This window comes from Perca fluviatilis, chromosome 7, assembly GCF_010015445.1.
Source record: "Perca fluviatilis chromosome 7, GENO_Pfluv_1.0, whole genome shotgun sequence".
Taxonomy (NCBI): domain Eukaryota; kingdom Metazoa; phylum Chordata; class Actinopteri; order Perciformes; family Percidae; genus Perca; species Perca fluviatilis.
In genome coordinates, this window is record NC_053118.1 from 37,360,551 (window position 1) to 37,384,919 (window position 24,369).

The 24,369-nt window shown below is 41.0% G+C and overlaps 1 protein-coding gene across 1 annotated transcript; it reads left to right on the forward strand.

The window, feature by feature from the left end:
- The first annotated feature begins 1,673 nt into the window (after positions 1–1,673).
- LOC120562463 (collagen alpha-4(VI) chain-like) lies at positions 1,674–17,234 on the forward strand. Its single transcript, XM_039806177.1, is given in 10 exon segments — positions 1,674–2,055; positions 4,637–4,741; positions 6,282–6,589; positions 6,591–6,867; positions 7,635–8,192; positions 8,539–9,156; positions 9,476–10,036; positions 11,595–12,146; positions 13,752–14,138; positions 16,119–17,234. Coding segments are annotated over 9 exon segments (3,924 nt in total). The 5' UTR covers positions 1,674–2,055; positions 4,637–4,665; the 3' UTR covers positions 16,706–17,234.
- Positions 17,235–24,369: the final 7,135 nt, after the last annotated feature.

A 24,369-nucleotide genomic window follows, 5' to 3' on the forward strand; every position in this document is an offset into this window, starting at 1 on the left:
GTCCCACGGACGATTATCGGCTTGGTGTTTCTGGGGCTTAAGAAGACGAATGATGCCAAAATTAGAAGTTACAGACTGTTCAAATGGAAAAGCTGATGCTGCAGCACTGACCACATTCCAATGCAAGGAGGAGACCAGCTGCACAGCGTAGCAACAGCGTAGCAACAGCGGCACAGCGCAGGAGATCAGCAGTGCAGCACGGGAGCTTCTACACACACAACATCTACACACACACACACACACACACAACACAGACACGGACAACACACACACACACAACACAGACACGGACAACACACACACACACCCAGCGCTGTTGAGGAAGGTCTGTCTAGTCCACACAGCATTCCTGGATGGGAGAACGTGTTCTGGTTAATTGGCATTTCTTTAAACCAATCACAATCATCTTGGCTAAGCTCCAGACGGAGCCACGGTGCCTCTGCTAAATAGTCTCAGGAAGGAACTTGTTTCAGTGGAACGTGTGGACGTTTAAAAGTTGTTTTAGTCGTGCAACAGAAAACTCTGATTGGACAGATAGTCTAGCTAGCTATCTGGATTTACCCTGCAGAGATCTGAGGAGCAGTTAACCATAGTCCTCACAAATCAGCCGGAGGTTAGAACACCAACACAGAGACAGAGGAAAGTGATGGTCATCCGGCTGAAATTAAAGACATCCGGTGGAATTTGCACCTGAACAATCCCAAAAGTGGAACGTGGTGGATATAGACTACAGATGATCTATGTGCTTGGATACACTGTATCAGAGACAGTTTTTTTATTGTATTTGGCGCCAGTTAAGACTTAGAAATAAAGAAAAAAAATCTATTTCCACCTAATCCATTTATATCAATATAGTGTGTATTTTCTTGTGGTTTAATATAATCAAAATAGCTGTATAATAAACAGACTGTCTTGAGATGAATGCGGCTATCAAACGTTTGTAAATCAATCTTTTTGGTCATAATATAATAGTAGCAGGAGGGGCAATATTAGTTTTCTAAAACTGTAAAGTGGCGGTGGGTTAACTGGGCAGATGGCGGTGAATGTGCTCGTGTAGATCATGGATGTAGCCTGTAATAAAACTGGTGTAGATTCGAACCACTTCATAAACCCGTCACGTGGTACGGACGGGCAGCGAGGCTTCAGATGTCATCAATGACGTCATTTGTCCAAAACGATACAAGACTCGATACGCGCTTCACGGAAAACTTCCGGGATTTCTCGACACACGCTCCGAAGCCTCGGCACAGAACGTAACATCACTACAGTTCACCACCAAAATCACAAATACAAATTGTTGCTCTTACCTGTCGTTTTATTTATCAGTCTAGATAGTTTTGATGCGAGTTGCCCAGTGTTGCTGCTTTCTCTCCAATATAATGGAACCAGATGGCTCATGGCTTGTGCAGCTCAGAGCCAAAAATATACAGTGTATTTGAAAAGCTCTACAGCAATGCCTCTTTGCTCTACAAACTTGGCTGAAGCATCAGAAATGTTTTCTCAATGATGTAAGATGTTCTCTACTTGTGGGACATGTGTCCTGAAATTCACTGGAAATCTGGAACACGTTTCCTTCACTCGATATCAGACCCAGCCTGTGAGTTTACCCCTTCATTTCTTACTCGGTGCTGTTAGCCACCACAGCCAAATAAATACTTCAAGATTAATCTCATACGAAGCAGAACCAGATTCAGAGTCTACATATTCACTGACACAGCACCGCTTTGAAGAACCTTAATGTTGAAGAAAGTAGATTAATAATTAGATTTTCTCTAGTTTTAAATTAAAGCTAGACAGTCAAACAACACAGGACTTTCTCCCAGGAGACCGGGGTTTGTGTCCAATTCTTGTCCCGCGTGTCACTTTAACGTAGCCTACATTTTGTAACCACACCCACGGTCTTTTCCTAGGAGTCTCGGTGGATTCTCTGCAGCTCAGTCCTACCCCTTTCCCTCCTCCTCCTCTTCTTCATCCTCCAAAAAACGAGCCTGCAGCTACATGACTGTGGGACTCCTGTGATTGGGTGCAGGGGGAAGCGCATACCACAGCAGATCTGTAAGTAACTTTGAACATTTCTTTTTACATATGTTTGCATTGGAAATGTAACAGCAGTGTGGATTATACAAGTTTGATCTGTAAACTTAAAGGGGTGACGTTTAAGGGCTGCTACGATTACTTTGGTCAATGTTGAAATCAGGATTATTCAACACAATTCCTCATTGACTCTTGGGAAGATGTTGCATGGATTGAAGTAAAAAAATCAGTGAAACATTAAACAAATCAACAGTGAAAACACGTGGAACTGTGAAATTTCCCTTCATACTTTCCTGTTAGAACTTCTTTTCTTCATTCTTCATCCAGAAGACAAGAAAGAACAAGTGTTAAAAAAAAAAAAAAAAAGAAAAAAAAAAATATTTTTTTTGATATTTGTTTTTTTTAAATCGTTGAAATCGAAATCACAAACAAAATTGGATTAATTGCACAGCCCTAGTGAAATGTGACTGAGCTGATTCACCTTTACTGATACTGGATGCATTTATTTTGGAAAAGAAAGACTTATTTTGGGATGTTGTTTCTTTAAAGATAGACATCTTCAGTAGGAACCAATGGGCTTGGAGCTGAGAGGCAGAAAGACACATTTTGTTGCGTTGTTCCGCCCCCTAGTGGCAACAGAAGTAGAACAGTTAACAAACTTCTCCTAGAGTTTAGATTTGAATCACTTTGAAAAGTGATTCAAATCTAAACTGTAAAATAATTAAAAAAATACCTGTAATATTGCGGCAGCTGAGGCGCCCAAAAAAACATATAAATCTTAAATACACCCCACCTCTGGCTCTGTATACGACTGTACTTAATCTGCTGTACTGCTCTTTTTATCTTAATTTTTACTCTCTCATTTTTAATACATACTGTGTGTGTGTATATATATATATATATATATACATACTTTTATTGTTTGATCTGTTTAACCTCTTATTTTAGAGAATGTGTAACATGCACTTACAACACCAAAACAAATTCCTTGTATGTGTAAAAAACGTACTTTGTAATGAAGCTTTTCTGATTCTGATTCTGAAATTGTTTGGGATGATTCAAACTGGGCCCTTAGAAAGAAAAGGGATATTCACAATAAGATATTATGTTGGAGGATTCTTTTTTCTGATTCTGTATTGATGTGTTGGGAATTTTGAGGACATAAATTTGGATTTAATATCAACACAAAATCTGAGAAAATAAAATAACAAAAACATAACCCTGTCTTGTTTTTAAATGTCTCATATATATAACAACCTACAGGTTTGCTTTGGCATTGTGGTATCATAATCATTTGATTTGGCCAATCAAGATGCTTTCAACAAGTTTTTGGAAGAAAATTGTTTTACATTTTTTGTCGAGATTTTTTACGTTTTTTTATGAAAAAAAAAACATTAAAAAACGTATTTTTGTGCTTTTTTTAACGTTTTTTTTCTTAAAAGTTTATTATTTTTTGGAGATTTTTTTGGTATTTTTTCCTGATGCTTATTTTTGATGGGATTTTTGTTTTTCTTTACTTTTTTCTGATGTCTTTCATTGGAGTTTTGTTTATAGGGGCCAGTAAATTCTTCTCCTTTTTGAAGGGCTTAACATTCTCAAAAACTCACCAAACTTGGCGGTCGCATCAAGCCTGATGATCATAGACGTATTTTAAGGGTTTCAGGAATAGGCGCACAAAAATGGCTCGCTAGCACCCCCTCTAAAATAAAAAAAATTGAGCCCCACCATTTTCAATTGAAAGTTCGAAATTAGTGCAATTTTGGCCATTTCCACGTCATACTTTAACAAACTCCTCCTAGAGATTTCATCTGATCGACTTCAAATTTGGTCCGTGCCATCTTAAGACCTTAGAGATGACAAGTTATTAAAAGAAAAACTTTTCGTCATAGGGCATGGCTGTGGTGGGGCGGCCATTTTTTGCATTTCACCAATGAAACAGGAAGTGGGTGTAACTTGAGTGTACATTGTCCAATTGGCTCAAAACTTTTCAGGATTCATAAGAGTTCAACCCTGAGGACATCGAGAGACAGATATTTACTCAAAGTCATAGCACCCCCTAGTGGCAACAGGAAGTTAACAAACTCCTGCTAGAGATTTCATCCAATCAACTTAAAATTTGGTATTTGCAATCTCAAGACGATGAAAAGTTATGCAAATCAAGACTTTTTGTCGAATGGTGTGGGTGTGGCGTGGCGGCCATTTTAAGTGTTTAGTGATGAACGAGAAAGCTGTTGTAACTCGATTGTACATTTTTCCAATCTGGACGAAATTTGAGCAGGCCCCTATTCTCTAGCCACGCCCATGTACACAGACCACGCCCCCTTTTCATAACTTGTGAACCGTTTAAGGTAGACTCTTGTGAGAGGTATCATTGAACTCAGCAGAGAGTTCCTTTTTAATTGGTATTGGTAATTAATTTTTTTAAATTCTTGACATAATGTCTGTCTGAATATACCTGTAGTCTCCCTCTGTCTAAAACGCTCTGTTCTAGCGCCTGTCTCTTTAAGACCCTATTCTGAAATAATTTAGTCTGCAGAGAGTTTGCTGATGAGAACCAATACAATGAAGTTCTGCACTAACTCCTGTTCTATCTGTGTTGTAGGAAGGGAGAAACTCACGAGCCATCCCAGCATGATGGGAAGAACCAGTTTGGTCTTCAGCCTCATCGTAGCAGCATTGCTCTCTGGCATCGCTGCTCAGAGAACAGGTGGGGATTTAAATGGACCGTGTAAAGTTGCGTTTGTTTGTAAATTAGCCGTCAAACACAGTATATGTTTGCGATTCATGGTTTACTTTTGAAGGAACCCTGGGGCAATAAAGTACATTGACGGGTTCCATGTTTAAGAAAAATTGTGAATGAGATTTCAGTAGAGTAGAAAACAGAAAAAAATACATGTAGAATTTTAAAAAGTACAGTAACTTCCATTGTGTACATCACAACCGGTGATTTTGGAGCTATGCAATGCTATCCATTCAACAATCTTCCATTAGATTATCACAATTTGTTGCACAAAATATTCCATTTCCATTTATTCTGAAAAAGACAATTTTCCTCTAAGCTGTTTACATGGCTAATTAAAGAGAATATTCCTGTTTACATGCAGCCGTGTACAACAGGAGTTTTCAAAGTGTTCCAGCGGTGGAGGACTTGTTGCAGCGTGTGAACACAGCCTCCCTATTTCATTCCTTCAACCAGCTTCTAGCCCTTGTGTTGTCCTTCGGGTCACTGTGACCCGTTCAGTTTATTTGACGTTTTGTATTGGCCTTGAGCTTCGGGTCCCCGGTGACCCTCGCGTACTATGTGATGACATTTCACGTGAACTGGCCGGGGCCTCGTCCTTTGGGATCCTTAGACCCATCCTGCACTTGAACGCGTTAAACAAACTAAACAAGTCCCCGTGACACAAAGGACAATACTAGGGTTAGAAAAGGTCGGCTCATATCCAAAAAACTGTTTGTATCCAAGTCTTTAATAATAAAAAGTAGCTGGTTGGGTTTGTGTACAGTAACCATAGCAATGCACAGAGCTGACCGTAAGCCATAAACAGAAAAGAGGCCGTAAACTGTCATAAACTGCAGTAAAAACCCTGATTGAGATGCAGATTCTGAAAGTGCTGTACACATTAGAGGATGGGACCTGCTGGTACCCAACGGGCCGGGCTGGGTTCGGACAGATATTTAGAAATGATGTTCGGGTTCGGGTAAGGCTCGGTCACATCGGCGCGATAAGGCATTGAACATTTTAAATTTAAAAAAGCTTATTATGTAGGTGCACGCCTGTGTTAACGTGTGCTTGTTGCCCCGTGTGTGCTGATGCGCTCATCTGTTGACATATCTATCATTAGTATGAGAAAAAAAATTAGATTTTGACTGTATATATATATACAGTATGTATATAAATATCATAATACCTGTCGGTCTCGGGCCGGGTTCGGTTACTGCTCTGTCAGACGCGGGCCGGGCTTGGACAGAAAAATGCAGCCCGATCAGCACTCTAGTACACATGTCCAAAGAATGCATCTAAAACCAGAATAATACCGTCACATCACACATGATTTAATTGGAAAAAAGTCCTTATTTTAAATATCCAAACAGAATATGCTGTTTACATGACCTTTATCAAATTCGGAATATGCTTCTAAAAATACTCACTGTGACATTGGTAGCTCTAATTTTACACTGAGATTTTACCCAGAACACCCTATTTTGGCACGTGCTATGCTGACCTTGTTCTCCCCCCTCTTCAGATTGTGAAAACGCCACCGTGGCCGACATCGTCTTCCTAGTTGATGGCTCCTCCAGCATCAGCCCTGGAAACTTTCAGGAGGTCCGGTCTTTTCTCCGCAACTTCATCAGAGCCCTCGACATCGGCCCCAACAAAGTTCACATCGGCTTGGCTCAGTACAGTGATGAACCTCAAAAGGAGTTCCTGCTGAAGGATCACTCTGACAAGAAGTCTCTGCTGGCTGCCGTGGAAAGAATTCAACTCGTAGGAGGAGGCACTGAAACAGGAAAAGCCATCGACTTCCTCCAGAAGCAGTACTTCACCAAAGAGGGGGGGAAGCCGAGTTGTGGAGGTGCCTCAGATCGCTATAGTTATCACAGATGGGGACTCCACTGATGAGGTGAAGGAACCCGCCCAGAAGCTTAGGCAGGACGGAGTCATTGTGTTTGGCATCGGGGTGGGAGAAGCCAACCGGAAGCAGCTTGAGTCCATCGCCAACTGGCCTCCAGATCGCTTCCTTCACTCATTAGATAGCTATCAGGCTCTGCAGGAGCAGATGCAAATGCTGCTGGAAACGGTTTGTCTCTCTGTGGTAGCTCAAAAGGAAGGTAAGGCAAAGGATTGGAGGAAACATTATATAGTTGCCTAGTTGTTAATTTCACAATAATAGAAAACAACTATCAAAGAAAAAAAAAATAGCCGGAGTCTATCTTTTTAAATGCCGAAAGCATCTGTGGCTGCTTATATGGTTTGGATCTATGAAGTTGAGAATCTTAACCAGGGATTAATTGATTGATTGATTATCCCACCGTGGTTCTAACCCTTATGGTCTATTTTACATTTGGTTTACTACTCTTACAATCTGCAGTCCACTTCGGTAGCCATTTTGTCAAAAAGTTCAACCTGATTACTGTCATTTCCAGTAAGGTTTTTGAAGAATGCAGGAAAAAATGTCCATCGTAGGTGTATTTAAGGTGTCAGTTTCTACGCAGTCTTGTTCAAACATATACTAAGACAAAAGTTCCAAACGGCCCACTCAAAACCTGCCATCATAGAATGGTGAAGTTTACAAATGGCAAATGGGTATTCACAGTGTTGGACTTGCTACACATGAGAAAAGTAGTGGTGTTAAGCCTGAAAAACCATATTGTTTGCATAGTCAGCTTTTGACTGTCAAAACCTGAAAATATACAAGTTTGTATGCATCTTTTTGGGGTTGAAAGGTCAGTTAGGTTGAATTATTTGACCCCTCCTCAAATATGACGAACTAGCTATAACTTTGAGAGGTGGCTGGGAGGAGACACACAATATTGACTTGACTGTATTAAACTGTAACAGAATGTAATAATGTTAATGTTTTTTCTTCTTCTTGCAGCTTTGGCAGAAAAGTTTGCAGATATTTTCTTCCTGGTGGACAGCGGCATAGATCAAGGACAGTTTGTGTCTTTTAAGAACGACCTTGTGGAATTGATCAATCAAATTAATGCCGGAGCGTCCACCTACCGTGTCGGTGTGGCACAGTATGGTCAAGATACCCAGGATGAATTCCTTCTCAATGCTCATCAAACTAGACAGCAACTCATGACTGCTGTCAGAGGTTTCCACCTTCACCCACAACCCAACCAACCACATTACCTGGGTAGGGCTCTGCAGAACGCCAACACTCGCTTTTTTACCAGTGAGGCGGGGGGTCGTGCACACCTAGGCGCCCGACAGTTCCTGGTCGTTGTGAGTGGAAGAGACTCAGATGATCCTGTGTCTAAGGAAGCTCAAAAGATCAAATCAGCAGGGGTTACTGTTGTTGGGATGAGGGCAGGTGCAAGTGTGGATGCCTTACAACGTTTTGTCACTTCTGGGTACGCATTTGATTCTCCCAGAGTACTTATTTTGAAGGATTCCATCGTGACTGAGAAAAAGGACGACATTACTGAAGGTGAGAATCGTCATTCCTTTGGGCACTCAGCCACCTTAACAGTCGTTGTAATTCTTGTTGTTAGTGTCTGGAAGTGGACATTGTACAGCTGCTTTACAGGCAGAGAGGACCAAATAAGACTGACTATCTGAGTTCATTTTTGGAAAAAAAAGTAATTGAATGCTGTTATGAGTGTTAAATGTAAAGTACATTTTAAACAAATCATGTTTAAATTATTTTATGCCATTCTTTAGCTGCCTTTTAGGATTGCAAATCACCAAACTATAAATAATTTCATCTTCAAATATATATTTGAATGGTTGGGTAGCCGACAGCTCAAGTTAACTTATTACACTCCTTTTCACAGATTGCAAAGGAGCCAATATTGCAGACATTGTGTTCATCGTTGATGAGTCGGCAAGCATTGGACAAGAAAACTTTCAGCTGGTGCGCACTTTCCTGCACTCGATTGTGAGCAGCCTGGATGTAAGACCGAATAAAGTCAGAGTGGGCATCGTTACGTACAACGAGGAGTCCACAGCTCAGGTCTACCTCGACACGTTCAATAACAGGGAGGAAATCCTCCAGTTCATCAAGATCCTGCCTTACAGTGGAGGTGGAACGAACACTGGAGCTGCCCTAACCTTCACTCTGAACAATACCTTTATTGAGGAAAAGGGCAGCAGGAAAAGTAAGGGTGTCCAGCAGGTGGCGGTGGTGATCACCGACGGTAAATCCCAGGACAGCGTGCATGAAGCAGCAATCCGTCTCCGTCGGGCTGATGTCACCGTATACTCTGTAGGAATCAAAGATGCCAACATGGAAGAGCTGAGGGACATGGCGTCTCACCCCATTGATAGGCATGTTTTTAATGTGAACAGTTTCACCGAGCTGAAGTCCCTGAAGCACAGCCTGCAGAAAGTCATTTGTGAAAACATCATTGACCAAGCCGTCAAAGTCAGTGCAAGGGAATCCTTGAACCACTGTTTTTTCGTAATTTTCTTTCGTTATGTGAATATTGACAAGTTCCATAGACACAAAATAACAAAAATAACATTTAAATATTGTATTAGTATTTATGTTGTAAGCTGCATATTAAATCAATGTAAGAAGAGAATTAGAGTATGGATGAGAATGGGATGGGTGGATCAAAAAGTAATTTGGACCAAACCTAAAAATAATTTTTGTTCCCAGAATGACCAGTCAAAGCCAGACCATTTCCTATGTTTGAATATTAATTTCTAGCCCTCCTCTCTGTGACTATGTGAAAAGAACTAACTCATGCAGTTGCTTTTCCTCTCCAGCATGTGTAAAAAAGGATGAAGCAGACATCTTCTTCCTGATGGACGACTCGGGAAGCATTGGGAACAAAGACTTCAAAGACATGCAGAACTTCATCATGACATTTCTTTGTACCTTCAATGTTGGGCCAGATCATGTCCGCGTCGGGCTTGTGAAATATGCTGATAATCCAACTTTGCAATTTGACCTGGGAGACTCCTCAAATGTTGATAACCTGAAGAAATCTGTGGAGAATATTACACATAAAGGAGGTGGGACAGAGACAGGAAAAGCCCTAAAATTCATGGGCCCACAGTTTAGTAGAGCGATGCAAACTCGTGGTCACGAGGTCCCAGAGTACCTGATTGTCATCACAGATGGGGAATCCACTGATGATGTCAAGGCTCCAGCAGAAGAACTGAGGGGGCAGGGTGTCATCATCTTTGCCATCGGGGTGAAAGACTCAAACGAAGCTGAGCTACTAGATATTGCAGGCGACCCCAAGAGGACTATCCAGGTCAATAATTTTGATGCCCTGAAATCCATCAACAACGACATCATCACAGACATCTGTACTGAAGATGGTAAATAAAGGTTAACTACACTGGACTTTAAAATACATATGGCGTTTCTCCATTACATGGTACCTGCTCGACTCACCTCAACTCTACTCTCCTTTATTGGTTTTCCATTATGATATAAAGTCTCTGGTACCTGCCAACAGGTACTTTATTTAGTATCACCTCCGAGGTTCCAAAAGGCAATACCAAAAGGTGATGTGAAAACCTGCAGACTACTGATTGGTCGGGGAGAATCGTCACTAATCACTGTGTCATCATTGCTAGCAGCCGACGGGGTTGTCCTGAACAAACCCGCTATTTTTAAATAGTTTAGCCAGCTGTGCTTTTTGCCTCTTCCAGCTTCTTTTAAAACTAAATCTGTCTTCTGGCAAATAGCCACATGCCAAGAATCGAAAACAACACACCTTCCACGTTCTGTGTGTGTGTGTCACGTTATGTTGGCGTAGCTATGACGACCAGCCACACTCGCCTCATGCATGTGGCGATACTAAATCTGCAATGGAAAAACGAGAATGGGGCGCTGTGGTCGTGCTGAGCCGAGTAGAGCTGGTACTAGCAGTGGGTAAGCGCCAAAAGTTAGCAAAAGGAGAGGGAAGGGAAACCAGATCTTCTGTTTTTTTTCGCCAGAAAAAATAATTGACAATGACATTTAGAATATTACAAAACACCAAAAATTAGAGATGGCCCGATACCATTTTTTGCTTCAAGATACTGATTCTGATACCTGAACTTGCGTATCAGCCCATACCGAGTACCGATCCAATACCAGTGTGTCATATATTTTATTATGTTTTAACAACTATACTACTATCCCTGTATGGATGTGATATTATTTCTATCTTTGTTGTTGAATGCCACAGAACTTTCTTTTATTATGCAGTTTGACAGTCAGTTATAATGGAAAAAGAACATAAATAAACTACTTTAACATAGATTTTCTTTAGGGCTTTATCACGTGGCATCGGATCGGTGCATAAACTCCAGTACTTCCCGATACCGACACCAGCGTTTTAGGCGGTATCGGAGCCGATACCAGAACATCTCTACTAAAAATACAGCCTTGAAACAGCCTTACAACCTTAGTCAACAGTTTTGTTGACAATTGCTTACATTGAAACATTTACGACTCACCTCAATTCAAGCTGCTCTGGGCAAATTTCTCTTTATATGCTTATATAGATTTTCATACAGTTTCAACAATGCAACTTCAGTATAAGAAATCAACAATTATTCATCAAAAAGAAAGGTCTTCAGCCTTGATTTAAAAGAACTGAGAGTTGGGGCAGTTGCAGTATAATCATCCTTGACTAGAGAAATTGGGTGAATCTCACCTTAGCTAGGTCCTTCAGTTATTTGTACACTAATTTGGGCACGGGGGTCAATTTAGAATTGTTCTTTTAAGCAAAGCCTTCCGAAGGTACCGATTTTAGTTTTATTGTTTTTAATGTTGACTAAGAAGAACTAATCAGCTGCCTGCAATCTCAATGATACCCAACGACTTGGCTCTAAGGGAAGAAGAGGGGGAAAACATCGTTAACATTTCTGTGTTCTGTGTCCACAGCTTGCAGAGATATACAGTGCGACCTATGTTTCTTAGCTGATGGCTCTGAGAGCATCTCTAAGAGTGACTTCATAAAAATGAAAGAATTCATGAAAGCCGTCATCGGCAAGTCCACAATCGAGCAGAATAAGGTGCACGTCGGTCTCATGCAGTTCAGCACTGACAACAGGCTGGAGTTTCCCCTCAGCCGCTACTACAGCAAAGATGAAATTCTGAAAGCCATCGATGATATGGAGCAGCTGGACCAAGGCACGCTCACAGGAAAGGCCCTTACTGAGGTGTCGCAGTATTTCGATAAAACCAATGGAGGGCGTCCTGATGTCAGTCAGAGGCTGATCGTGATCACAGACGGTGAGGCCAAAGACGAGGTCATAGGCCCCGCTGAGGCTCTGAGGAAAAAGGGAGTGCTAGTCTACGCCATCGGAGTGGTGGACGCCAACACTACCCAGCTGGGTGAGATCAGTGGCTCAACAGAAAGGGTGTATTCTGAGAAAAACTTTGATGTGCTGAAGGACTTGGAGAGCAAGGTGGCTTTGGACCTATGCTGGACAGGTAAGAGCAGTTTCCCCAAAAATACTTTAGAGTAACCAGTGCTCACGTTTGTTAAAGCAAGCTGCCTTGCCTTGCCTTTAAAGGACTATATACTCTAAAGGGGTGATAGAATGATTATATAGGGTATTTCACACTGTTCCTTAAGGTGTCCTAATAGGTTATTAAACATTGGTTGGGCTGAAAATGGCCCAGGTGCTATTTTTTTTGGCCCTTGTGCATCCCTGTGTATTGGCTCTATTTGAAACGACAGCTTTTCTTCCAAATATGGTATGCTCACGAATATTTAGATGAGCTGCGCGCTGACATACACAATACATTGGAGACGATACAGCAGGTCTCATATTTCAGACACACACACACACACACACACACACACACACACACACACACACACACTGCTGCCCTGCGCACAGCGCACACACACAAACACAGACACGCTGTCTGTTACATGCCCAGACATGCCCAGGCGCGAGCTGCAGCGGCTAAAACAGCCGAGACAAAATAAAAAAGTTTCGACACTTTCATTATAACTAGTGTTGTTCTAACGTTACTCTTGCGACATAAAAAAACCTCCACCAAAGAATCACAACTCACCTTTTGGCTAGGAGAGGAGAGTGAACCCCTGCCAGCCTGTCTTCTGCCAGTGCCTCTGCAGCGCTGCGTTAGACCCACAACTCCCGCTCCATTGTCCGATATACTCATTCTAAACCCTTTTCTCTGGGCCAGTAGGCTATTCTGTTGTACAGTCTGGAACACTGCATTTATGACCGTGTTTCTTTTTCAATATCCTTGCAAAACCTGCCGAGCTCGTGTGGGAGATCCTGACAGAGCTCCAGCTCAGCGGGTCTGTGAAGGGGGAGAGGCCGCCTCTCTCGGCAGATTGTGGAGCTTGTCTTACCAAATTTGCAATTAACCATCAATTTTCACAAAACGGCCCATATTTGAGCTTTAAATAGTTGATTTCTCGCATACATTTTTTTGTAATGGAATAGCAGAGATCTGCACGACCTAGATTTAGAAGACTAACTGACCCCAGATCAGTTAGTGGCCTATGTAAATTTTGGGGTGTTACAAAGATAGAAGGTAGAGCCAAATGAGGAGGAATTGGGATGTTGATGTCAACTTTTAGCTTTGTTCAGATTCGCCCGTTTTCAGCAGCAGTTTCAAATTGTGAGATTTGCAGAGGAAAGAGGTGTCAATGGGATTTTGAGGTTCTATGTATGTCCTATTTACCCATCAAACGTCGTTTTTCAACTATGACAGGGTAAAATCGTTTTGCGTTCTATCACCCCTTTAAATAGCATGAAAATAATTTTCAACAACATATGCATGTATGACACCCATTATCTCCATGATTTACATATATCTTTATTATTAAGATTGAACAGGTAAAATAGAAATGTGAAAAGGAGTTTTTATGCTTTTACTAGTTAGCATTGAAGCTAATTGTTGATCAGCAACCCCTATGCGAAAAAACACAAAAGCAACCCTCACCCAAAAAAACCCACAAAAAAAAATTCTTTCTGAAATATTTAAATAATCTTTTAAAATTACTTTTTTTTTTAGCACAAAAGCATAAATGAACAGTATGGAAGCATGGATCAGTTCTTCTCGTGATTAATTTCTTTTTGCATTCAATACCAAAGGAGAAGCCAACAGAAGGAGACACCTACACGGGCGAGGCCTTGCAATTCTCGTTGGAGTACTTTAACGCTGCACATGGTGGCCGTAAAGAACTCAATGTTCCTCAGATTCTCATGGTGATCACAGACGGTGAGGCCACCAACCCTTACATCTTAAAGGAGCACTCTGATGCACTGCGAGCCAACGGGATCATCGTCATCAGTGTCGGAGTGAAAGAAGCAAAAATTGATCAGCTGGAGACTATGGCTGGTGGCGACAAATCCAAAGTTTTCTTTGTGGACAATTTTGAGGCTCTAGAAACTCTTTACGAAAATATGTCTTCTGCCTTCTGCAAATCTACAAAGCCAGGTAAGAGTAACGGCACACAGACTTGCAGCTTTTGCTCTATACTTTATCAACACATTCTTACTCCCAGCACCTCAAAAACTGACGCTTGGTCAGGGGCCTTTTATACAAACTGAAGTGAGTAATTACAACTGTGGTGATACTTGATGCTCTGGGTACTCCTTTTGCTGAACACACCTGATCAAGCTAATCAGGTGTGGATGGAGCAGGGAAAGATGGAGAAAATTATTGCATGCCAGACCACAGGAGGTACATATAGTGCGTTCCATTTAAATCGGGAGTCGGAGATGGGAATGACGTCACAAAGGAGTGGAGCAGATTCCATTCATACAAGTCAGATTTCACTGTAGGGTTTCTCTTTCCAGGTTAGCCATCGTTAGAATACTAGTTGATAACGCATTGGGCTGTCTTTTGTGCATACAAACACTATACATTAGCAACATGTCCACAGATAAAAGGTGGACAGTACTGTGTGTACGACTGATTTAATGATACACAAAAAGACAGGTGCTATTAAATTGTATATTACTACAGCTTTCACTACTGTGAAAGCAGCCATGTTGCATTTCGAGGTCTGCTTGCTTGGCATACTGTACTTTCAGGGGCTCTGACTTCCCAACTCGGAAATCTGAATGCAGGGGGCATGTTTCTGACTTTGAACTCGGAAAATCTGACTTCCAGAGTACAAATGGAACGCACTATCACATCACAACTACCAGTCTCTGAAGCTACATCTACACTACTACGTTTTGGTTTTTAAGCTGCGTTTTAGGCCAAAAAAGATGAAGAGTTTTAGCTCCAGTAGCGTATACTGCGTATACTAACATGCCCAAAAGGCATATCTCATGACCATTCACATAAACTGGTCATGCGCATACTGGTATTAACAGGAAGCAGCATGTATACTCCACCTAAGTGGTGGTAGTTGCTTTTACTATGGAGGAAGAACAGCAATGATGAAAAATAAGACAAGAGTTTTCCTTTTAATAAGTTTGGACCGATGATGAGGTAGAACTGTTACTAAAAGTAACACGTGATTACAAGGTGACGAAAGGCAACAGAAAACAGACTGGCAGTCTGTCTGACGTTACTCTGCCATTGAAAATCATGGATGAATAATTTGGAAATACAGAAAATACATTGGAGAAAGAACAACAATGGTAAAAAGTAAGAGCATGGATTTATTATCTTGGCGATGGCGAAGTGGACCTGTTACCGGTTACTGAAACGTATGTAAGCTATCTAACCGATAAGACTGACTGACGTGTGTCCTCGTTTCCAAAGGTCTCCGTTTGTCTCCGTCCAGACTACAAAGAAACCATGGAGGTTTCAAACGAAAACAGTGGCAGCGGTGTTTCTATTGACCTTTTTCACAGCAGACATTTGGACTTGTCAGAGTAGGAAAAGCACAGCTGAAACTGATAACCTTAACGATGGCTCAGTTCCATCAAGTGTCCCAGTAAAATATTTCAGTGAGTCAGTATGCACAATACCAGGGCCTCTCCTAAGTGGAATGCAGCCATCATTAATGGTTTAATACCAGGACCTCTCCTAAGTGGAATGCAGCCATCAGTAATGGTTTAATACCAGGGCCTCTCCTAAGTGGAATGCAGCCATCAGTAATGGTTTAATACCAGGACCTCTCCTAAGTGGAATGCAGCCATCAGTAATGGTTTTGAATACACGTGTGCTGTCCCTACTCTGACATTTCAACATGTCTGCCGTGAAAAAAGGTCTATTGTCTTTGTCTTAGGGGCTCGGATATGCCGCAGCAGTGTGGATGCGTAAATGTAAAAGATATTTGTTTTTAAACCCAAACGTAAATGCAACCTGATATTTTGCATCTATTCATTATCAGATTGGAGATACCAGTGTAAAATGGGGAGTTGAGTGTATCGTTTGCTATATAGTTATAATTCCAAGGCACACTTGTGTATTAGTAATGTAGACAAATGTCTTTCTCTTCTTTTTTTGCTTTGGCAGCTTGCAAGACTGGCGATATTGTCTTCCTACTTGATCGGTCTGGCAGCATCGACCGAGACGAACACAATATCATGAAAAACTTCACGACAACATTAGTCGACAGCTTTGAAGTCGGTGAAAAGTTGGTGCATATTGGACTTTGCCAGTTCAGTGACAAACCTAAGGATGAGTTTTACCTCAACAAGTACTACAATAAGGAGGATTTGAACACACAAATCCTTAATGTGGATTACACAGGTGGAGACACCTACTTAGGGAGAGCCTTGGATCACGTTAAGGAGTACTTTGAGGAGTCACGGGGCAGCCGTGACCAGGTCCCCAAAAATCTGGTGGTGATCACAGATGGTGATTCTCATGATGATGTGGAGGACGTAGCTGACATTCTCAGAGATCAGAACATTAATGTGTTTGCTATCGGCGTTGGAGACGTCCACGACATGCAGCTCCTGCAGATTGCTGGCACCCCAGAGAGGCTGTTCACTGTGCGGAACTATGATGTTTTGCACTCTATCAAGCAAAGGGTGGTTGACGTCATGTGTGGGGACCCAAACCCTCCCCCACCCCCACCGCTCACAGACTCCCCATGACCCCCAAAATCCCCCACATCGCCACCACTCGAAAGACTGCACCATTGATATCGCCAAAAGAGGACCAGACCTGATGAGGTGCTGATCAGTGGCCTGTAGAGGAAAGTTTTTATCTGTCATACTGATGTGTGATATTTCATTCATATATTATCCATTACTGCATGTTTTTTTTATATTTTCATGACTTTATATGTTTTTACTTTCATACTATACAATATTAACTCTGTCATCTATATTATAATATATCAGTTATAGGGATCCATTATAAGTGCTCTATTATCTTAAAAGGAAATCAGTTTCTCCTGCCTCCATAGCACTGAAGCTGCACTGCCCCCTCCCTCTAGTGTAGCCAATGTACTTGGCAGTACCTGGCAAAGGGCCAATACCATGAAGCAGCTCAGACTCAGCACTCACCCATAAAAACCCTGAGGTTTCTTTGTCTCACTGACACACTTTCTCAGACTTCTTGTCACTCTGTTAAACTGTCTCCTTCTACTTACAAGAATAATAAAGAAAATAACATGGATAACTCCAGTGTGTCAGACAATCTTAATTTCCAACTTCATCACCGAACACCAACAAAATTTTTCCACAACAATTTGATGTCAGAAGTGGGATCGGGTGCGAGTTTGTCGGGGATCCAGAGGGTGCATCGCCTGATCAGCTTTCCTCTGCCTTCACAAAAAATGGGATTAGAAGACGAGAGGATAAAGGCGCCCAACGGTCACCGATCGACTCCACACCGATCTAGACGAAAGGAAATAATCTCCTAAATTCAGTGAGAAGTTGAAATTCCATTTTTTCTTTCAGAAAATGTAATTATAAGTCAAAATAATATATATAGACAGTTATATAAATGAAGTAAATTCTGAATTACCAGATACTATAAGACAAATCAAAAGGTTTAAAACAGTCTGTCTATGATATTGGCCACATGTGTTTTTCATATGGTACAGAATTTGGGGAATCCACAAGTAAAACGTTTTTGTTCAATATTCATCTGTCATGACGTGAGTCAGTAACTGTGAATTCACAAACCCAGAGTTTACAGGGAAGCTCTTACTACTAAAGACGAGAAGATATTTCTCGCTTACGTCCTAGATGTAACGGCTTTAACTTCGATTGTGCCTAGGAACGATCCAAGCTGCACGGTGACGACTGTGTTTACTAGTACGGGACTAGTATTACTGTCCTTCGTGTTAAATGGAAGGACAAGGGAGAAAAACAGAGGCCGGGAGGGCCTTTTATGGGAATCATGACGGATGGATATGGACCGGAATCACAGAGATTATGGAGTTCCAAAAGGGGGGATCTTTAGGTAAACCTAAAAATAAAATGCTGATAAACCGTAAAGAATAAGTTAAAAAAGAAGAAAAAAAAAAAAGAAAAGTGTTTTGGTTTATGAAAGTCGAACATTAAGGCAGTTAATGTAAGATATAAGATAAGATAAGATTGAGTCTGAGATCTGTAACGTTAAATGTTGCATTATTGCCATCTACTGGAGAGTGCTGGGATCATCACCTGAGACAGGAATTGTTTGTGACAACAACGGCGCGGAAAAACAGTCTCAAAAGTAGCCACACAAGTAGGAGATTTACAAATATATTTACATTGAAAAATACTAAGTTCATTTACTAATGATGAAATATGAATTACAAATTAGACGCACGGACACAGATACACATTTGCAGATACAAATTGCTCTGCATTCATGCGTGCATTGTGTTTCACAAGTTGCAAATACTTATGAGACTGTTTTAGCACCATAATAAAATGTGAATATGAGCCTCATGTTCTCAGCTGGTTTTTGATTTCTCCGGTAGTTTCTCCCTCAACCCAGCAGGCGGCGCCATCAGACAGGACACTCAGCAGCAGGGATGTAGAGGAAGTTAAACCAAACACATGCAGTTAAACTGATGTTTACTCACAGGTAGTGTACTACTTTACACTTTTAACTACATTTATTTGACTGTCAGACAAATGTATAGTGGAGTAAAAAGTACAATATTTCCCTCTGAGATGTAATGGAGTGCAAGTAGAAAGTAGCAGAAAATGGAAACACTCAAGTACATTGAATTTGTCTTTAAGTAAACATCTTGAGTAAATTTACTTTGATTCCACCTCTGGAGGAAGGCATGTAACTGAGTGAACCCCAGTCCTGTTAAATCTTGTCAGTATAATGAACTGTTCTGCTCAAAAAAAGAGGATATTTTGTCCTACTAAACCAGAGTCAGACCGAACCTTTTCTTTTTAGTGCCAACCTCAGGACAAAATGTCCCATTTTTTTTAGCAGAACATCCAGTGGTGTAGTCTACGTCATGTTGTCTACATCAGTGGTTCTCAAGCTTTTTCAATAATGTTCCCCCTTTGAACAGTGTTTTTAAGCCATGTACCCCCTAACCAGCGCGAATAATTTATGGTAGAAAAGAAAAGTTTATATAAAGAGGAAGACTACAGCGATGTCAGCGATAGTTTTACTAAACAACAGCCTTAGACCTGGAAAACATTTAAATGGTGATGAAAAAAGGAGATAAAAACTTGGAAAAAGACAGTAGAAAGAAGGAAGTAAGGCAAGAATAGGTTGACAATAGTAACAAAAACTTCAAAAAACACAGTAGAAAGAAGGAAGGCAACAATAGGGCGAAAAAGTAACAAAAAAATTAAAATAAGCGACAAACTTCAAAAACAGCAACAAAAACTTAGAAAAAAAGCGACAAACTTGGAGAAAAAAAAGCCAGTAGAGGTAACTACAGCCTTGTAACTGAAAAACATTTAGCAAAAAATGTCACGTACCATACTGCAGTCCTCCAAAGTACCCCTAAGGGAACACGTACCCCCTGCAGTCCTCCAAAGTGTCCAACGTTAGATAAAACAATGTGGTGGAGCGAGCTAGAGATAGAACAGAGAGAGAGAGAGAGAGAGAGAGAGACAGAGAGAGAGAGAGAGAACGGTGCTAACGTTAGATAAAACAAAGAGTTCCCTGTACAGGGAGCACTCACCAACACATTCTCACACCCAACTCGTAAAATAAGGACGTTCGGCCAGGAGCCTTTCTCGTTCTTATTTGACGTTAAAAGTCTCCTTTAGCGTCTCATGTTAAAGTGCTTGGTCGCCACTATTTCCGTCCCTTTTTCATCGCTTTTGACACACTTGGTCGGGATGGGTGAACGGAATCGCGGAGGTTGGGTTTAGGAGAAAAATAACGGGGAAAGGACGCCTCAAAAGCCGGGAAACACACGCCGGAGACGGGGAAACAAAACGCCACACGCGGGGTGCGAACCCGAGTCTCCTGAGTGAAAGTCCGGTGTTTTACCCATCCGCCACCCCAACCACCGCCTTTACTCAGCAATTTCCCCTTACATACCACTCGCTAAATCTCATCCAACTACGGCTCTCCCCAGTACGTTACACAAATACGCCGAAGGGTGCCTTTTTCGTCGCATCAGACGCTGAAGGGCACTGACCAAACGTACTTATTTTACGAGTTCGGAATGAGAACGTGTTGCTCGGTCATACCGTATAACTCACTGTGCGGCGATGCCATTTTTTCCTGTTGCTAAGGAAACAACAGGTCTGGCTACTTGGCTTGTCATTGGTCGCCTGTCAAAAAAGCACTTGATGTAGGGTGTTTTTTCAGAAATGTTTAACTTTTTTCAACTTCAAAAAGACGCTCTGAGCTGCAGAAAATTCGGAGGCGGCGTTTAAAAAAAGCTCTCACGACTTGTTCGAAAACATGGTTTACTCCGTAGGATTATAATGTAAAACAGATGCTGGCGCTAAAAAAAAAAAAAAAAAAAAAAAAAGAAAAAAAGGAAAACTGCTTAAAAAAAGATGCCAAGTGTGAACATAGCCTCTGTACTTTTGGGAAGCAGGTTATCTTTCATATTTTTTGGAGGGGGGACAAATCTACCTCTTCTAATTATTTAGGGGGACGTTTCCCCTGTATCCTCCCTGATATCTAAGCCTATGCCACAAACTGAACAAATGCAGTATAACTATGGCGTTATATATGTGTCACATTCCTGAGCGAGTAATTGTATGTTTTGAGCGCAGAGAACTATATTTTGCAAGCACATTACATTACATTTTGAACAGAAATTAACAGTCGCAAAAAATAATTTAGTTTGAGTAAACAAAAACCTATTTCGGGCACAATAAATGTATTTGCATGTCTTTCTCTGCTCGCAGGTAAAAGCTGCTGCGCTCCGGTCCTGTCTCCCTCGCTCTCAACCTCTTCTCTCTGCGCACTCAACTCTAGACACGCTCGCTCAGATTTTCACAGCGTTACAAGTGTGCCACAAAACCAACCAATCGCAGAATCAAAAGGTCAATTCTGATTGGCTGTTCACCTCCAATTAGATCGCATGTAGCAGGAAAGACATATCTACAGGGAAACAGTCTTTGACACAACACCTGCAGTGATTCCCCAGCAAGGGGTATCTCTGCTGTAGCTAGTGGGTACTTGGAAAGATTGTGGAGCAGCTTAACTAGCGTTAATCAAAATAATTTAATTATGATTGATTTAAAACAATATATCAGCTGAAACAGCTCAACACATATGTTTAAACATATAGCGAAGTAATCAATGGTAGAAATAAAAAGCTAAAAGGGGCCTACTGACTTAGCTAACAGTTTAAATGATTAGTTAAAAGTAATGTATGACTTTTAAAACATTAACCACACTTCAAGTAAAAGGCCAAGCTAGTAGAATTTCTGACCAAACCAACCTAATTGTCTATAGTTCAATTGCATGAAAATGTAAGAATATTCACTTTAATAGGATAGTGTGAACACATTGGGAATTGACTGGGTGGGTATGTGAGTTAATATGACAGGGATGTGGGGGAACCTCAGACCAGAAGGGTTGGAAAGCACTGATCCACAGTATTTTATATTATTGACTGACCGGTATATTACAGACATGCCTTAATAGTTGTGTTAATCACAACACCGTTTTTTGAATGACATCTCCGTGTGTTACTAACATCATCCTTCACAAGAAATCTAACATTAGCTAGCCCAGCATGGATACAGTCTATGCATCCAACATATTCATCTGAACAAACCTAAAATGTCACAATACAGCCACTTAAAAGAAGTTTGTAATACTGGTTACATCGATGTGGTGTTTTATTAACCTTAATTCTTTAAGGTTGGTTCAATTGACTTGCAAAGTAGCTATCTGTTGCTAACGTTAGCTAGCTAGCTTATTTATCAACTTTATGTCAAAAAGCAGTAGCTAACGAACGTTACTGCCAAGATATGATTTAATTTTAAGACAGATGACAACACTTGACGAGTCTTATAACACCTCTCTGGTCTCTCGTGAAATCATATTTTGGCAGTTAGCTAACGTTTCTGCTTTTTGAGATAAATTAGCATTAGCAACGGATAGCTCATTCGCAAGCTAATACAGCAACATAATTCAGGTTAATAAAATACGTGACATGTAGCAAAGTATTAAAAACTACTTACATGTGGCTATAGTGTGATAGGCGCCTAGCTGTTCAGTCTCGCATTGCGAGACCTAACTTAGCTAGTTACAGTGCTGCGAGGCCTGTTCAGATGACATGTCGGCTGCTGTGTGTGAGCTAGCTAGATTGCTTGTGAAGGATGAGTCAAACATAAGGAGATATGAGTCAAACAAAACAACGGTATTATAGTACACACAAATATTAAGACATTTCTGTGATATAGCTATGTCAATAATACAAAATACTGACCGAAATGTGTTTTAATCCAGTAACATTAGTCGAACAGCTCCACTGTAGACGGTATTTGCCGTACCAACAAGTGTTGACTGAAAAAGACGGTTCCTCCTAGATTTTTGTTTCCTGATATTGCAATCTAATTGGAGGTGAACAGCCAATCAGAATTGACCTTTTGATTCTGCGATTGGTTGGTTTTGTGGCACACTTGTAACGCTGTGAAAATCTGAGCGAGCGTGTCTAGAGTTGAGCGCGCAGAGAGAAGAGGTTGAGAGCGAGGGAGACAGGACCGGAGCGCAGCAGCTTACATTTATTGTGCCCGAAATAGGTTTTTGTTTACTCAAACTAAATAATTTTTTGCGAGTGTAAATTTCTGTTCAAAATGTAATGTAATGTGCTTTCAAAATATAGTTCTCTGCGCTCAAAACATACAATTACTCGCTCAGGAATGTGACACATATATAACGCCATATATAACCACTGCTATAATCTAGACCAGTGGTTCTCAAGGTTTTTTCAATAATGTTCCCCCTTTGAACAGTGTTTTTTTACTTTATTTTTTTTATTTAACCTTTATTTAACCAGGTAGGCCATTGAGAACCTAGACTGTATATTATTTATAATTTACTGAAAGCCGTTGCTAACTCCGCCCATCCCTTCAGAGGAAAGGACATCTCATCCTTCTAAAAACACATTTTCTTGTTTCTTTGCTTCTACAGCAATGCGTCATTGCTCTACTCTGCACGCTGGCTGCAGGGAAACTTGGCTGAAGCATCAGAAATGTTCTCAATGATGCAAGATGTTTTACTCTACTTGTGGGAAATGTGTCCTGAAATTTACTGGAAATCTGGCCCACGTTTCCTTCACTTGATATCAGACCCAGCCTGGGATTTTACCCCTTCCTTTCTCACTCTTTGCTGTCTGCCACAACAGGACTTTCACCCAGGAGACGGGGGTTCGTGTCCCACTTTAATGTACATTTTGTAACCACACCCACGGTCTTTTCCTAACCAAGTGGTTTAACCCTGCACATTGAAAAATTATCAGACCAGGCATGGGTATTCAACGAGTTGGGAATGAGAATGTGTTGGGTTTGTGTACTTTGCCAGATGTTTGTTAGGTGTCTGTGTACAGATTTTGTCGCCCCAGTAGGGTCGCATCATGCAAGATGCAGTCACGAAACATTACAGGTGTGTAGTTGAGATCAAAATGAAGTACTCAAACCTGCCTCTGTGGTAGTTCGCTACAGTAGGAGTCTCTAGTACCACATTTTGCCATGATGGCACGCACGCACGCACGCACGCACACATACGCACGCACACACACACACGTACGCATGCACGCACACACACACACACACACACGTACGCACGCACAAAGGAAATGTGGAAGCAATTTAACCACATGAAACGTACCTACAGAAAACAACGTTGCGGCTGGTAAATTGGTGGACTTAACCCTCGGGGTTCTCCTCCCGCGTCGTTGCCTTGGACACTATTTGTTTGTGACTATTTGGTTTTATTGCTTTTTAAATACTGAAAGCAGAATATAGTTCCTGTCTTTTTGTTTTGCTGAAAAAGTGAGTAAATCAAAAGCTAGTGTAGTGTGTGTGTGTGTGTGTGTGTCAAAGTAAGTAAATCAGAAGATAGCATAGCTGTAAGCTTGTAAAGTGCCCCTTGACTTCATTTAATATCCAAGATGAGTTTATTGGAGGACTTCACACTTTGTAATAAGGTCCTTCATTGTAAGGAAGATTGAGCCTCAGAAACGATGCCGATCAGGGACCAATCTCAGCAATGACTGATATTATAACTAATTCATAAAATGATAAATAATTGTAATGATGAAAAATAAGACCCAAGCTGTAGAAAAAGGTTAAATGTTCAAGTTTCCATGTTCATACTTGTCTCTATTGGCAGAATACATTTATTTTCTTTCTTCAGAATTTCCTCAAAA